General features: G+C 56.3%; 1 protein-coding gene across 1 annotated transcript in view; it reads right to left on the reverse strand.

The window, feature by feature from the left end:
- Positions 1-16142, reverse strand: part of CAMK2B (calcium/calmodulin-dependent protein kinase II beta) — a 105073-nt gene that overhangs the window by 25114 nt on the left and 63817 nt on the right. Inside the window, exons 4-6 of the mRNA XM_011946767.1 lie at positions 15010-15064; positions 9795-9860; positions 2473-2545 (exon numbers count right to left, since the gene is read on the reverse strand). Coding sequence (XP_011802157.1) covers positions 2473-2545; positions 9795-9860; positions 15010-15064 — 194 coding nt within the window. The remainder of the gene's footprint in view (positions 1-2472; positions 2546-9794; positions 9861-15009; positions 15065-16142) is intronic.

Here is a 16142-nt window from a genome sequence, read left to right on the forward strand (position 1 = left end):
CACTCCACCCACTTTTAACACTGGTTGTAAACCTCAGAGATCTTGACATGTGAAAAAGTGGCCCCCAGAATGAATGACATACGCTATCCCCATGTGGAAAGACTGCCACAGCCCCAAGCGGTGAGGGCCCCCAGCAGAAACCCAGAGCTTTCTTGAAAGCTCCAGCCATGCCCTACGGAGCAGGCGGGATGAGGCTGTTTGCCCCCTTGACAGGGCAGCATTGGGGGCTTCTGTCCCCCACCTCCACCTCCTCGTCACTGTGGGAGTCCCAGTCTACTGGGGCACATGCATCCCTGTCTACCGAGCACCAACCCACAGGCCTCTGGACATGATGATTTTGCCAACGTGAGTGGGTGGAGGCCCTAAGCTCCCTGTGCAGCCACATGGAGAAGTCGGACAGAGGAGGGGCAGGGGCTGCATTTCTCCATCCAGCCCAGAGCAGACTTGCCACATGTGCCCCCTTCCCGGAGGAAACAGACCAGCAGTTCTTCTGAAGAGAAGGAGCATTAAGTGAACATGGGCTGTAGGAAGCACGAGGCGAGAAGGCCTGGAGGCTCCAGGGTAGCTCTGAGGCTGTGCCCACCCCTGCTAGGCCACCTAGTGATGCTCCCACCTATAGCTCCATCCTGGCTCTTTTGCAGCTCCCTGGGATGACATCAACTGCCCTCTGCTCTCTGCCACCCTCCCCCGTGGGGTAAGAGCACCCCATCACTCTGCAGCTTCCTGGGCTGTCACGATCAAGACGGTGGATTTCTGTCCAGGAGAAAAGGACATCCTGTCCCCCTCAACAGGAGGTTGAGACACCAAGAATTCTGTGTGTCCCTCAGATTGGGGAGGAGGTACCATTGACCTCCACTTCTATGCCTTGGCCCCAAAGTTAACCAGATAAATCATGGGGTCTGGTAACAAAATGTCTGTGACCCCTCACAGGAGAACCACCGAATCCTAGCACCAACCCATGCGGCCCCAAGAGGAGCACCTGACGCAGGTGAGGCTGACGCAGGTGAGACACAACAGGACATGCTTGGGATGCAGAGATGAGAGGGAGCAGGGGGCACGGTGGCGTGTGAAGGGCATAGGAGAGGGTCCCAGATGTGCTCTTGGTGTGGCGCTCTCCCCAGAGCAGTGCAAAGATCATCGATGGCCTAAGGAAGGGTGTGACCCCCATCCAGCATGAAAACCAGTGGGGAGGTTGGTCTTAAATACCTTCAGGGTGATGGTCCCAGGGTCCACACTGCTTGCCTTTCTACAGAGAAGCAGCAGGCTGAACCAAGCCTTGGGAAAGGTGGGGTTGAAGAAGGAGGAAAGGAGATTGGAAGGAAGGAAAGAGAGGGAGGAAGGGGGAGAGGGAGGAGCAGAGACAGCTAAGCTTCTGAGAGGCCACCCTATGCCCTGGGGGGTGACCAACCTTCTTCTGAAGAGAGCCTAGAACTGTTTTGCCCAGACCTAAGCTGGAGGCAGCAGAAACTTAGAGAAAGGGCTGGGAGGACTTAGCAGACCCTGGTGAGTCCTGATGTCACCACCCTGCTCCCAGCAGCGTCAGCCCTCTGTTACCTGTGTCCCCACCTGCCAGAGTGGAGTCTTGGCAGGGGCTCACAGTGAGACCCTGAGTGGACATTTGTTACTAGCTTTCTCTATCGCCCAGGCTGGAGTGCGGTGCAACAGGCTGATTTCTGAAGACTAACCCCTCCCAGCCCTGAAGGTCCGGAGGGGAAGGGAGGGCCCTGTGCAGACACCCCCCAACACACAAGTGCACACACATGCACATGTACACACATGCCCACAAGACATGCAAACACATGCATACATGCACACATGTACCCACATATACACATTCACATATGCATTCACACAAACATGCCCACGCACGTTTGCACACACATACACACTTGTACACACATGTACACACATGCATGCACACAGTCCCCACACACATGTGCATGCACAGATGCCATATGTATACACACATGCACACAGGCACACAGACACGCGACCACTCATGCAGACATACGCACTCACACCTCTATGTGTGCATGTACATGCACATCCCCGCACAGGTGCAAGATGCACACACGAGCATGTATACACACATGTGCATACACACACAATGCCTCCACCCAGGCATGCACATATGTATACACGAACCTCCATGTACACACATGTATGCACACACACACACATACTTCTATGCACATGACACATGCACACTTACAGGTGCACACACATAAGCATGCACACATGCCTCCACACATGCACACACATATACACACCCTCCACACAGGAGGTGCACACACATACACATGCACATGCATGCACACACTCCATGCATGCACACAAGGACACACACACACATACACCTCATCCCCTCCAAGCTCCACAGTGCCCCACACTGTCCAGCCCCTCACATCTCCTTGTACACAGCATGCAGGTACAGACAACAGACACCTGGCACAGAGTGGGGTGGGGACTCACCTTGAGGTCTCTGTGGACGACCCCCATTTGGTGACAATGGAGAACGGCCTCCAGGATCTGCTGGATGCAGTGACTGTGGCAAACAGCAGGTGGGTTAGTGCGAGTGGCCCCGGGGAGCAGCAAGAGGAGGCACTGGGGGCAGGGGCAATGGTGCTGTGTGGCCTGGGGTACCAGGGGGACAAAGTGAGTCCCCAAAGGGGGTAGGAGATGCTGGCGGGGCCTCTGGGGCTCCTTCCTCACCTCCAAGGCCAGCAACCCTGGCCCTGGCCCTGCCTTCCCCTCTGGGTCCGTATCTCCTCAGAGGGCACAGCCAGACACACAGAAGTGACTTTCAAAGGAAACACCCCTGTCCCCAGGCTCCTGCCGGGCAACTCTGACCCTAAGCTGGGCACCCTCCGGAGGGAGGCCAGGCTGAGCCTGTACCCTGCAAGGCGGGTTGAGGTGAGTGGGCTGGGTGAGAGGGCTGGAAAACCAAGACAGAGAAGGGCCAAGGCGGCTGGGGGTGGGGGCAGAGGGCTGCCTGGTGTGTGAGAAAGCCCCAGGCACCAGGACGCTGCTCTGTGCTGGAGCAGAAATAATGTGCTCAGGCACAAGTTATTTCATTTTAATAAAAAGTGAAACCCGCCTGGGCGTGGTGGTTCACACCTGTACTCCCAGCACTTTGGGAGGCCGAGGTGGGCGGATCACCTGAGGTCAGGAGTTCAAGACCAGCCTGGTCAACATGGTGAAACCCTGTCTCTACTAAAAACACAAAAATCAGCCGGGTGTGGTGGCGCATGCCTGTAATCCCAGCTACTCTGGAAGTTGCGGCAGGGAGAATCGCTTGAACCCGGGAGGTGGAGGTTGCAGTGAGCCAAGATGGCTCCACTGCACTCCAGCCTGGGCGACAGAGTGAGACTCCGTCTCAAAAAAAAAAAGTGAAACCCAAGCTTCCACATTGGCTGGTGGCTACCGTGTTGGGCAGCTCAGTTCCAGCAGCACTAGGGGCATCTAGCTCAGCTCCCAGGGATCTGAGTGACGTGTGTGCGCAGCACTGAGCACACGGAGCTTCCCCTTCAACCTCTCCTCTCATAGTCAGGGAGGGCTGTTGGCAGAAGTCCCGGGCTCTTCCAGGCCATGACTGGCTGGGAGGAGAGGTCCAAGCTGCTGTCAGGCCACCTCCCTGACACCTGTCCTAGAGCATATCAGACCCAGGGCCACGGAGCCCCTGCACACACTGAGGGCCTGTGGCTTGAATCTGCTTCTGCCCAGGTGCCCCTGGAGCCCAACACAAGCCCCTCCCTGGGGACAGCTCCACAGTGCAGGGTGATAGCAGCCACCACCTCCGAGGCTGCCCTGCTGGGCCTGGAGGCATTTGCCACAGCCTGCCAATGCCCACCTGCCTGGGGTCTCAGTCACCGCCCCACTGGGCAGGGTCAAGGGAGGGACAGGAAGACCCCCCTCAAGACCCTTCTATCGCAGCCAGATCCTTGGGGACAGGAGGGTGACCACGGTCAGCAAGATGAGTGGGCTTTGTTTTCCTAACAGCAAACTCAGAGAGGACACGGGAGGCCAGCCCTCTTCCTCAAATAGCTCCCACCCCTCCTGGTCCCATCTGCACAGCGTCAGCCATTGCATTTAAAAGTGAATCTGAGTTTCCTTCTGAAGAAATCCAGCCCTCAGAGTCCTAACGGGTAAAGGACTCCTGAGGTGTGTGGGGTCAGGAGAAACCAGGCCCAAACTCATGGGGAGACAGCCCCTTGGTGGTGTCACTTCAATGTCACCAAGAGTGGGAGCCACAATCCTATCTCCATGCTCCATGTGCCCTGGGGTGTCCTGCTCCTTTGTTGAAACATCCTCCCTTCTCCCTGGCCTACACCTAGAGACTTCCTCCTGGCCTCTCTTCTGCTCCTGCAACTCCCACAGGGGGCTGTGTCCCTGAAGTCAGCCCATGACAAGCCACTATGAGGGCCATCTACTTCCCATGACGCTCTCATCTGCCTGGACCAGCCCCTCCTCCTTGTTCCTGAGGGGACCCGGCATCTGTTCCTTTGAATGGCCAACTGTGTCCTGGCAAGGCCTGTGAGCCTAAGCATGGCGAGCTGGCTGCGGGGACTTCCCTCTGGTGGGCAGACTCAGCCTCCCTGTGGGACGGGAAGCCTGGGCAGTGGGGGGTGAGGCTGTGGGGTCAGATATCCAGAGCCATCCAGATGGGTCTAGATGCAAAGTGAGCTCAGTGTGGCCTTCCCAGGGGCCAGCCGGCCCCTTCATGCACTGCTGTGTGGTGTGGACGGTAGCAGCGCTGGCCAGATTCTGTGGTCAGTCTTGGCCCTGGTTTGTCCTGGGAAGAGCATAGATCTTGGGCTCCTCCCGTCCAACTGTGTGCACTTTCCTCCAGCCCATCTCCATGGTCCTTCACTTCCCTGAGGGCTGGACTTTCCTCTGCCCTTAGGCACTATCCTGGTGGAGTGATGTGTGCAGAGGTTGTGGTCACCAGGAAGTGCTACCTCCCTGGACACCAACAGGGTCTCGGCCTGCACCGCATGCACCCCACAGACTACTGCTGAGGGTGAGAGTTGAACCTTCCTTGTCGACTTTCTTTCAGCCTCAGACTTACTAAGTCCTGGCCACAGCTCTGGCCATACCCTGTATCCTCCTTCTTCCCCAGATGTCATCATCCCATGACTCCACACTTGGCTCACCCAGTCCTCCTTGGCCTCCCCTGCTGGTGGTGCAGGGCCCCAAACCCATGCCAGAGATAGGGGAACTATGGGGCCAGCATTGGGTCTGCACCTCTCCATGGTGTCCTTGAGGGTATGATGGGGACTTGGCATGTGTTGCTGAGATCAAGTCCATCCCGTCCATTGTCACACAGGCTCCAGGCCCTGCAAACGCATGCTCAGGATCGAGTTGGCTGAGCAAGCCAGGGGTTCCCAAGACAAGGCTGCACCCAGCAGGGTAGGTGGCATGGGACAACCACCTGGCCTCGGACAGCTCATTCAGGGCGGTTCCCTGCACTTTAGGGACCTGTCCTCATATTGCCCTTGTCCTGGTATAATCCGAGACCACGGCCCTTGGAGGATGTGAGACCTCATCATCACGCCATCTATCTGCCCTCACCTTCTATTAACATGGCTGTCTTCTCTAGGAAGGGCAGACCCCCTCTAGGTTTGTTTTTGTTTTTTTCATGTTTTGAACAGTTTAAGATGTCACTCTTGTGATTAGAACTGTTCCCAAGCAGCATTTGGGGACGTTATTCTCAGCCTGGGCTCTGATGTCCTCCCCCTCCGGGGACAGTCAGCATCGCACACGGTCCCTTCACCCATCTTTCAGAAGCAACATTGCTTTCTTTTTTTTTTCTGAGACAGAGTCTTTCTCTGTCACCTAGGCTGGAGCGCAGTAGCGTGATCTCAGCTTACTGCAACCTCCACATCCTGGGTTCAAGCGATTCTCCTGCCTCAACTTCCAGAGTAGCTGGGATTACAGGCATGCACCACCTCACCAGGCTAATTTTTGTATTTTTAATAGAGATGGGGTTTCACCATGTTGGCCAGGGTGTTCTCGATCTCCTGACCTTGTGATCCACCCACCTCGGCCTCCCAGAGTGCTGGGATTACAGGCGTGAGCCACCATGCCTGGCCACCACTTTGCTTTTTAAGGTTTTTTTTAAAAACAGGTTCTAAATGTTTTGAACTTTGCTTTCCCTGTTTGAAGAAGACATGGGCACCCTTTAGTTCCCCCATAAACTCCAAAATAAGACCCTGCTTCCTCCTAAGACTTTATTCCAGCTTTGTTGGTTAGAAATGAGTTCTGAAAAGCAATGACTGTTCTGTTTCTTCTTGTTCCTTAGATGGGGCGCATTCAGAAATCTGTCAGCTGCTCCACGGCAGTAGCTCCTGGCCCTTGGCAGGTACCAGGCAGGGCATTAGTACACTTGTCCTGGCTGCGTCTGTGTGGTTCAGAAAGCACCTCCCTGCCCAGGTCTGGCCAGGAGGCCTCGGCCCATCCTCTCCCATGCCTGTCCTTCTTCACCTCTGTCTCAGCACAACCCTGACTGTTCAGACGTGGGGCTCCGCCCGGGGATAAGTTAAGCCCCCTCCTTTGCTCCAGTCCTGCCCCGAGTCTGTGGCAACGCCTGTGGAGTACGGGCTCATGAGAACCTCTGTCAGACTCTCCACCAAGATCCACCGCTTGAAGGCTGAAGTTCATGCACAGAGAGCAAAGCTGCCACGGCCCCAGGCAGGCACGAGGCTCACCCAGAAAGAAAGGAGCCCAAGGCTGCTGAAGCCTGAGGAGGGGCCCCGTGCCGAGGCTGTTGCACTAGCAGGGCCAACCCAGGAGGGGTTCTCCAGGAGGCTCCTTCCCTCTCCATGTCCCCTCTCCCGCTCAGCCTCCAAAATCACTGCCCAGATCCTGGCACCCTCTATAGGACACAGGCCGTGCACCCCCTCGCTCCCCACAGTCTGGCTACGGAATGCCCTCCATTTGAGCTCCAAACCCTCAGCGGAGGCAGTGGAGTTTCTAAGAGAACATCTCTTCTGGCTGGTTCCAAGGGACCCCATACACCAGGGGTGCCCTCTGCATCGGGAGTCCTGTGAGGGGAGGTGGGGAGACCTGGGTCAGAGCAGGGAACACTACAGTTTGCTCTGGCAATGGTTCCTGGGACCTGAACAGCCCAAGCATTTCCTGAGGACCCTAGAAATCCCTCACTTCTCCCTTCCCCAGCCTACCCTGAGGCTGCTCCAGACCTCGCCAGGCCAGTTCTGCAGTCCCCCGGCCCACAGCAGAAAATCTGGGGTTCAAGCAGTTGGGACTCCTGCTGCCAGGTCAGGCACCCCAGGGCCCGCCACGGGGAGGGGCTGTGGGTGTGTGTAGGGGTGCTGTGTGGCCATCAGAGACTCAGACTGAGGAGGGAGATGCCGAGCAAGCCCGTGCCTGTGGATTGGGCAGAGGGGCTGGCGCTCCGGAGGGAACTGGCCTGGTGTGATGAGGAAGTCACAGGTGACCCCTTCGCCCCCACGGCTGGGGCTGCCCCATTCCAGCCTCCGCCTGGGGCGGCAAGGGGTGCAGCATTCTGGGCAGCCTGATTCTCAAGCTGCCCCCAGAGCGGGGGACAACAGGCTGTGCCTCCTTCCCCAAACCTGATGAACACAACGACGCCTGAACCACACAGCGGGGCCAAAAGGGATCCACGGGAGCAGAGGGGCTCTGGGTGGTGCAGGACATCGCTAAGGAGGCAGAGGGAGCACAGGAGACGGTGGGGCGCAGGGGGGCAGGGGAGAGGGCTGGAGGTGGCAGGTGAGGAGGAGGGTGGGAGTGAGGGGCCTGTGATGGGGCATGGGCAGGGGTGGGGGTGGGGGAGGGTGGGGCTGTGGTCTAAGGTACTCCTGAGCCCTAGCTGTGGGGTCTGATCTGCTGATGGGAGGCTCTCGGAGGCCACATGCCCCCACCCTTGCCCAGCATCTGCCCACCCCTCAGGGCACTCCACCCACCCTAGGATCCCACCTGCCCCGGCAGGTGTCTGGATGGACCACCAGGGACCCTCGAGTCTACCTGGCCAGCAGGCAGGCAGCAGCACGCTCTGTGACATATCTCACCCCAGAAGCTCAGAGCAGGGGGACAGGGCTCCGTTCCACTTTCTACTTTTCTTCTAAGTAGAATATAAAGGAAAACCTCGTCTTCCTCCGCTCCAAGGGCACAGGCCTCTCCAGGCTGTTCTGCAAACTACAAAGTTCCTCCTCAAGGATCCTTAGAAAAGAAGCCAGTGCCCCGAACCCCACAGAAGTCTGGGGCCAAGAGACTCGCCAGTTCTGTCCCTCTCCCTGCCCGGCTCTAGGGGAGGCCCAGTGGCAGCAGAACTGCTCACACTGCCCATCAGGGACGCGGGCCATGTCACCATGGGCAGTTTCCTGTTGGTGCAGAGGCAAGTCACATCAAACTACTCCTGCTACTTTAAAAAAAATTCATTTTTCTGGATCAGAAAATACATACTCATTTTAAAAAGAGGGTTTTGTTTTGTTTTTTTGAGACAGAGTTTTGCTCTCGTTGTCCACCCAGGCTGGAGTGCGGTGGCGCAACCTCAGCTCACCACAAACTCTGTCTCCTGGGTTCAAGTGATTCTCCTGCCTCGGCCTCCCAAGTAGCTGGGATTACAGGCATGCGCCAGCATGCCTGGCTAATTTTGTATTTGTAAGGGTTTCTCCAAGTTGGTCAGGTTGGTCTCGAACTCCCGACCTCAGGTGATCCGCCCACCTTGGCCTCCCAAAGTGCTGGAATTACAGGCGTGAGCCACTGGCCCGGAATAAAAAGAGTTTTTAAATAGACAAAGAAGATACAAATTTAAAATCATCCACAATTTCACCACCTAGCGAGGTCCTCCATTAGCCTTATTTATGTATTTATTTTTTGAAGACAGGGTCTTGCTCTGTCACCCAGGCTGGAGTGCAGTGGCACGATCTCGGCTCACTGCAACTTTGAACTCCTGGGTTCAAATTATCCTCCTACCTCAGCTTCCCAAGTAGCTGATGTGCATGTGTGCCACCATGCCTGGCTAATTTTTTTTAAGTTTTTGGTAGAGAGCAGGTCTCATTATACTGCCCAGGCTAGTCTCAAACTCCTGGTCTCAAGCAATCCTCCTGTCTTGGCCTCCCAAAATGTTAGGATTACAGGTGTGGGCTACCATGCCTGGCCTCAGGTTTTTTGTTTGTTTGTTTGTTTGTTTTTAATACACATCTCTGTGGCAGAGCAGGGTGGCCAGAGCCCAGTGGGCAGGGAGTAATGCTGTCAGCTGTCCCTGAGGTGAGATGTACTATTATGAGAGACATCCTTGTCAGGTGTCAGGGTGGCATCTGACCTGGGCCACAGCAGGCTACCAGTGGCCTATGCTTCCAGGGACTGGGCCCTGTCACCTCCCCGGCTGACATCTGCCATCCCTCAATCTGGTCTCTAGCAGCCAGGCCACCAACAGCCATCTCTGAGACCATCTGTCCCTATTCATTCCCCCCGGGGAGGGCTGGCCTTGTGGGAAGGGCTGCCTGAGGGTCCACAGGAAGCCCCGCCTGGATGGAGCCCAAGTTCCTCCATTCCATCCCCACACTGGGAGGCCCACAGACCCAGGACCAAGCCCTCTGAACAAGGCCTTGGGCGTGGAGGGGAGGTGGCCTCTTGGCTCTGCACTGAGGTTACAAGTTTCCTTTGGCTTCATGCCCATCGCCCTGGGGTGTGGGTGAGCAAGGATGCTCAGGACCAGAAGTGGGTTAGAAAGAGCAGCAGGAGAGGGTGAAGGAGGGATGGTGAGGGTATAAGGGAAGAGGGACAGGACAGCATGAGGGCTCTGTACCCACCTGGCATCAGCCTCGCTGTAGTATTCTCTCGCCACAATGTCTTCAAAGAGCTCCCCACCAGTGACCCTATGGGAGAAGCATGAAGGGGTCACAGATTCTGGAGACCCCTGTCACACTCTCACCTCCATTACTACCACCACCACCATCACCACTATCATCGCCATCACTCCCATCATCACTAATGTCACCATTACCAGCATCATCACGATCATCATCACCACCACCAACTACCATCACCAACCACCATCACCATCACTACCACCATCACCACCAACATCACCATCACTACCATCATCACCACCAACCAACATCACCATCACTACCACTATCACCAGCATCATCACCACCATCACCACCACCAACTACCATCACCACTATCACCACCATCACCACCACCACCATCACCACCATCACCATCACTACCACCACTATCACCATCACCATCACCACCACTATTACCATCACCACCACCATCACCATCACCACCACCATCACCAACACCATCACCATCATCACCATCACCACCATCACCACCACTATCATCACCATCACCACCACCATCACCACCACCACCACCACCATCACCACCACCACTATCACCATCACCATCATTACCATCACCATCACCACCATCACCATCACCAACACCACCATCACATCACCAACACCATCACCACCACCACCACTATCACCATCACCACCACCACCACCATCACCATCACCACTACCACCACCATCACCATCACCACTACCACCACCATCACCACCACCATCACCATCATTACCATCACCATCACCATCACCACCACCACCATCACCACCACATCACCAACACCATCACCACCATCACCACCACCACCATCACCACCACCACCACTATCACCATCACCACCACCACCATCACCATCACCACTACCACCACCATCACCACCACCACCATCACCATCACCACCATCACCACCACCATCACCACCATCACCATCACCAACACCACTATCACCATCACCAACACCAACACCATCACCACCATCACCACTATCACTACCACCATCACCATCACCTACACCACCACCACCACCATCACCATCACCATCACTACCACCATCACCATCATCACTATCACTATCACCACCATCACACCATTACCATTATCATCACCACCACCACCATCACCATCATCACTTGGGACTGACAGCTTACTTGTGCTTACTTATCTATAATGACATTTAACATTTCAGTCCTCACAACCACTCTATGACTTTGGTCTACACTCCATTTTTATGCATGAGAAAACAAGTTTCAAAGATTTGGTGACTTGCACAGAGTGGGCAGCACAGGAGCTTTGTCTCGGGGTCTGCATTGTTACACCCAGGCCTTGTGACTCAAATTCCAAGTCTGAGAAGATCTGGCCTCCCCTCCTCAATACTCTCCCACCCCCTCTTGGGGCCAGAGTGGTGGCCCTTGCACAGGATCAGAGGCCCAAAGACACGGTGCCTAAATCTGGCCTCCTTGGTGGTCTGGGGTCTTGAGGTGTTCAAGGTCCCATCTCTAGGAGGAGAACAGAGATGACAGGCAGAAGGCAGGTCTCTGCCCACTCTCCTGCCCTGTGTCTCCAGCCAGTGAGTAGTCATTGGGCCCTACGGTCAGGATAGACCCTGAAGGGCCTCTGGGAGCTGGGTAATGTGGGCATGGAACAAAAAGGTGGAGGGGCTGGACGCACGGCAGGGGAGTATGATGGAGCCCTCCGCAGGTCTGCTCAAGCCCCTCACACACTCAGCCTGCTTAAGTCGGCTGGAAGACTCCCCTAGAAGTTCCCACCCCTGAGAAGGTTAGGGTCTCTGCTCCCACACCACCTCCTGTGACCCTATGTGTGGGGCGGGCCTGTGGGGCCCGAACCCCTCCTCTGCCTCCGCACCTTCTTCCCCATCCCCCCACCTGCTCCACTGCACTGCCCAGGCGCTGTGGCTTCTCTATCTGCCTGGCAGTTTTCCCCATTGGTTCTGGAAAGTAGGGCTTAGGTCTTCCTCATTTTTGGGCCCAGCACTTGGGGCTGGGCTGGTCCACGGCAGGGAAGACCCAGGGAGTGGGTCTGTTTAACATGTGACCTTGGCACATGTGGGTGCTCTCTCAGCACTGGAGAAAAAGAAAAGTGAGCATGTGTTGAATGTTGGCTCCCCCCTGCTCCAGCTAAACACATGCCCTGATGATCCTATTGAATCCCCTCAAAATCCTTCGAGCAATGTGAGGGTGAAATGCACTGGGAAGACACCCAAGTCCCTGGCACCTAGCAGGGCATTAAAGGACTGGGTGTTCCCTTTCCCTTCCTCATTTTTCTGTCCGGGCTGGGGGCTGGGGGCTGAGGGCTGGGGGCAGGGGCTCTGCCTCTGTTGCCTAACTGGCTCTGCTGTTCTGTGTCCCCAACCTGCACCTGACATGAGACCTGGAGCTCTGCTCACCCTTGCTCACTCCCCTGCATGCCTCTCCTCTCACTCCTCATGGGCCAGCACATTTATACAGCCAATCAACCACCAGACCAACCACAAGGAAACAAAACAGTGTTGACGGGGGCCCTTCTCAGGGTCATCTGGCCTGGCTCCTGAGCTTGGCCTGTCCGTGAGGGTGTGTGTGTGCGTGTATTCGCATGTGTGCATGCCTGTGTGTGCCCTTGTGTACAGGTATACTGGCTTGTGCATGTGAGCACATGTGCATGTGTGTCTGCGTGTCCTTCTGTACCTATGTGTGCCCACGTGTGCACTCATGTTCATGTATATTGTTTTGCATGTGTGCATGCGTGCCTGTGTGCACGTGTGTACAACTGTGTGCCTGTGTGTGCCCTTGTGTACTTGTAGAGGAGTGTGTGCATGTGTGTCAGTGTGCATGTTTGTACATATGTGTGCTTGTGTGTATACATGTGCATTGGGCAGGAGGATCAAATCCCACATCTAGCCCAGCAAGGGTCTGGCATGCCCCAGTGTTGTGCTATAACTGTCCAGGTCTTGGCACACATTAAACACAGATTAGGCTCTGTAGATGCTGAGTCCAGGCACAGAACAGTGGCTAAAAGGCCTTAAGGTCTTGAGCCAGGGCTGCAGCCCAGAGTCCTTCCAAGGGGTGCCTCACTAGGGCTGATGCCAGGCCCTCTGGGGTGCTCTGTGTGCTCAGGAAGCTGCACCTGAGACTCCCTGGCCAGGGCCATCTAGTGGTTCAGTTTCAGGGAAGGGAGTTTGCTTCTCCACCCACGTTGGTTGCTGTGGGGAGTTTGGGAGACTCAGTACTGGCCCAGGAGGAACATAGTCTGGGAAGGCACACATATGATTTCATGGTCCCCTTTCCTTAGGCTGTGGGGGACACATGGCTGATTCTAGGCTTCAGCCATGGCACCTATGGGAGCTTCTGTCCTCTGGGTGTGCAGGTGTGTGTGAGACCCTCTATTCCCAAGCCTGGTCCTCAAGCCCTGGGACATTCCCAAGCAAGAGGAGTGGGGATATCTGTCAACCCCCCAGAATCCACAGAGTCCCCAAACTACTGTGGGGCCTCAGGGCCTCCTGAGGGCGATGCCAGCCAACTCCAGAAACCACTGTCCTGGCCCTCTGCTGGCCTGAGGCTGGCTGAGGCACAGGGGCCATGGAGGTTTGTGGGGAAGACATGGAGGGTCCTTCCTGACTCGCCAGCCAATGTCTTCTTCCCAGTCTGCCTCACGGCCTCCACTGACACCTGCCTGGCATGTGCTTGGCAAGGCGGGAGACATGAGAGTCTGTCAAATGGGCACACACATGCACGAACACACCACCCTTTCTTCTCCTCAGCTCCTGTGACACATGCAGCCATCTGTTGACCACCAGGGCCCCTGGACAGGACCACCCCCAATCCCACAGTCTCTCCATTTCCTGGGAAAAGAGGCTAATGGAGGTGTGGTGGGGCCCACAGGTGTGCAGCAAGCCTGCCAGCTCCCCAGGGCCACAGGACAGACGGTTCAGGACACAGCCCCAGCCAGGCAGTGGCGACTGTGTCCAGGTCAGCCCCAGTCACCTGGCTGGTGATTGCAGTTGGTGTCTTGTGGGACATGCAGGGGAACCTGAGAGGTGGCCAAGCCCCTGCAGGGACAGTCTCAGCTTCTCTAGGCCAGAGAACCTCACGTGGACAGAGGCCTCCTCAGGCCTACATGTGCCATGGCCTGTTGTCTGTCACTTGAGGAAGGAGGAGCTGAGAGGGCAGTCCCCATGCAGGCGCGTCCTATCTCTGCTTGGCCTGCACGATCACAGCAGCCATGGGGAGGGGAGGGCCTGGGGTAGCCATGGCAATAGCACCAAGGTTGGGCTTCCCTGGCTGTGCGGCTGCCTGGGGGGCCACAGGGCCAGGCTAAGGCCTATGGGCCCTTGCCCAGGTCAGGGTCCTGGAGCAGCACTGACTCACAGACAGCTAAATATAGCGCTGCTTAGCAGGAACTGTCAAAAGTGAGGGAGATGAGATCACTGCTTCTAAATCCGGCAGGAAGTGAGAGGCGGCAGCGGCCCCAGACACCTTCTCACTGAGCTACCGCACACACACTCATAAAACACTCACACATGCACATTCATGCACACACACACGCACACATGCATGCACACACATGCAAACACACAGGCATACACTTGTGCCAGCGCACCCACATGCACACACCTCCACACACTCACACATTCACACAATACACATGCACATGTATGCACATCTCCACCCATATGTACCCTGATTTCATGTGCTCACACACCCCCATGTGCCAACACCCACACACACACATGCATGTGCACATGCTCACATCTCACAGCCACACTCATAAACACACACATGTGCGCTCATGCCAGCCTGCGGTGCCCCAGTCCTTGGGACGAGGGCACCAAGGAAAGGAAGGTGAATGCAGTTTCTGAGTGACTATTCCTCTGGGGTCCACCCACCCACTGCCTCCAGTGTGCCCTGTTCTGTGTGGAGGAGGGGGGAGCCCAGGATGTCAGCCCTGCCTCCGTGGGCCTCAGTAACCCTAGTGCAAAGCAAATGAGGAGAAGCGAGGGAGGCTGAGCCGGGCACAACTTGGAGCAAGGGGACCAGCAGCAGAAGCACACTCAAGGGAGTGGCCAGCCCACGGGTCGGGACTATTCCCTGGGGCTGGGGAGGGTGCAGATCCCACCCTGAGCCAAGGCTGGGAGTGAGTGTGGCGAGAGTCCCCAGCTCTGGAACTTACAGATCGAAGACCAGGTAGTGGAAGCCCTCCTCGGAGATGCTGTCATGGAGACGCACTGTGGGGACAGAGAAGCCATGAGGGGCTGGCAGTAGCCCAGGACACACCCCCTGCCTGCCTCCATACCTGTCCAGGCACACCACGAGCTGTGTAAGCCCTAGGGCTGCCACAGGATCGGGCTGGGGAGGGCCTAGGTGGGCAGGCCAGAGGGCAGGGCTGAGCAGAGTGCTTTGGGCCCTGCGGGCCAGCTGACCACCCAGCGAGCACCTACAGGGCCTCTGGGCCCCTGCCCTTTCCTTGCCCTCAGCTGCCAGTCTGGTCACCTGTCTCCTTCTGCCAGAGAGAGACCAGGTCCTTTTGGTCCCAGCCTGGGCCTCAGTTGCTCCCAAACACCATGGAGATGATCAGGAGGAGCTCACACCGCCAAACCCCAGAAAGGAGCTGCCACGAAGTTCCACATGAGGAGAAGCTGGGACAAAAACCACTCATTATTCGTCCTGGGTCTTCCCAGGGCTGCCCTCAGCCTTCAGGCTCTGTGTCTTTGCTGTGTGCTGCCGGCACAGGCTGGCGGGCAGGGTCCCCGCCCGATGCAACATCATCCAAAGGTTGGGACCTGAGCTCCGATTCCAGAGCTGGCATGGTCAGCAGGATGGACCACCATCATTCCCTCCTTCCTCCCTGCACAGCTTCCCATGACAATCTATGTGCAGCATGCCTGGCCCTGGAGCTCTGCCTGGCGCAGGGCAGGAGCTGGTCAGGATGTGATGAATGAACGAGTGGATGGATGAAGAGGCGAGGGAACAGTGAGTGATTTCAGCACAAAGCAAGCAACCTCAAGGCCTGCTTTTCCTTGAGCTGGAGATGTGCCCTGTACTAAGCAGCAAATATTTTCTAGGAATGACTCATTTTGGACACTCTCCCACGTGCCGATTCTGATGATTGCTAGAACAACGAGAACGATGACAGCCAACACACTAGGGCTGTTCTAAGTACTCTGTGTGCGTTATTTCATTTAACCTTCCCGACCACTCCGAGAAGTTACAGATGAGGAAGCTGAAGCACAGAGAGGTTAGGTAAGCAGCTGACAGTCACACAGCTCACAAAGACAGAATAGGGCTGTAGACTCAGGGGACAGT

Source organism: Colobus angolensis, unplaced genomic scaffold (assembly GCF_000951035.1).
Source record: "Colobus angolensis palliatus isolate OR3802 unplaced genomic scaffold, Cang.pa_1.0 Scaffold253, whole genome shotgun sequence".
NCBI lineage: Eukaryota > Metazoa > Chordata > Mammalia > Primates > Cercopithecidae > Colobus > Colobus angolensis.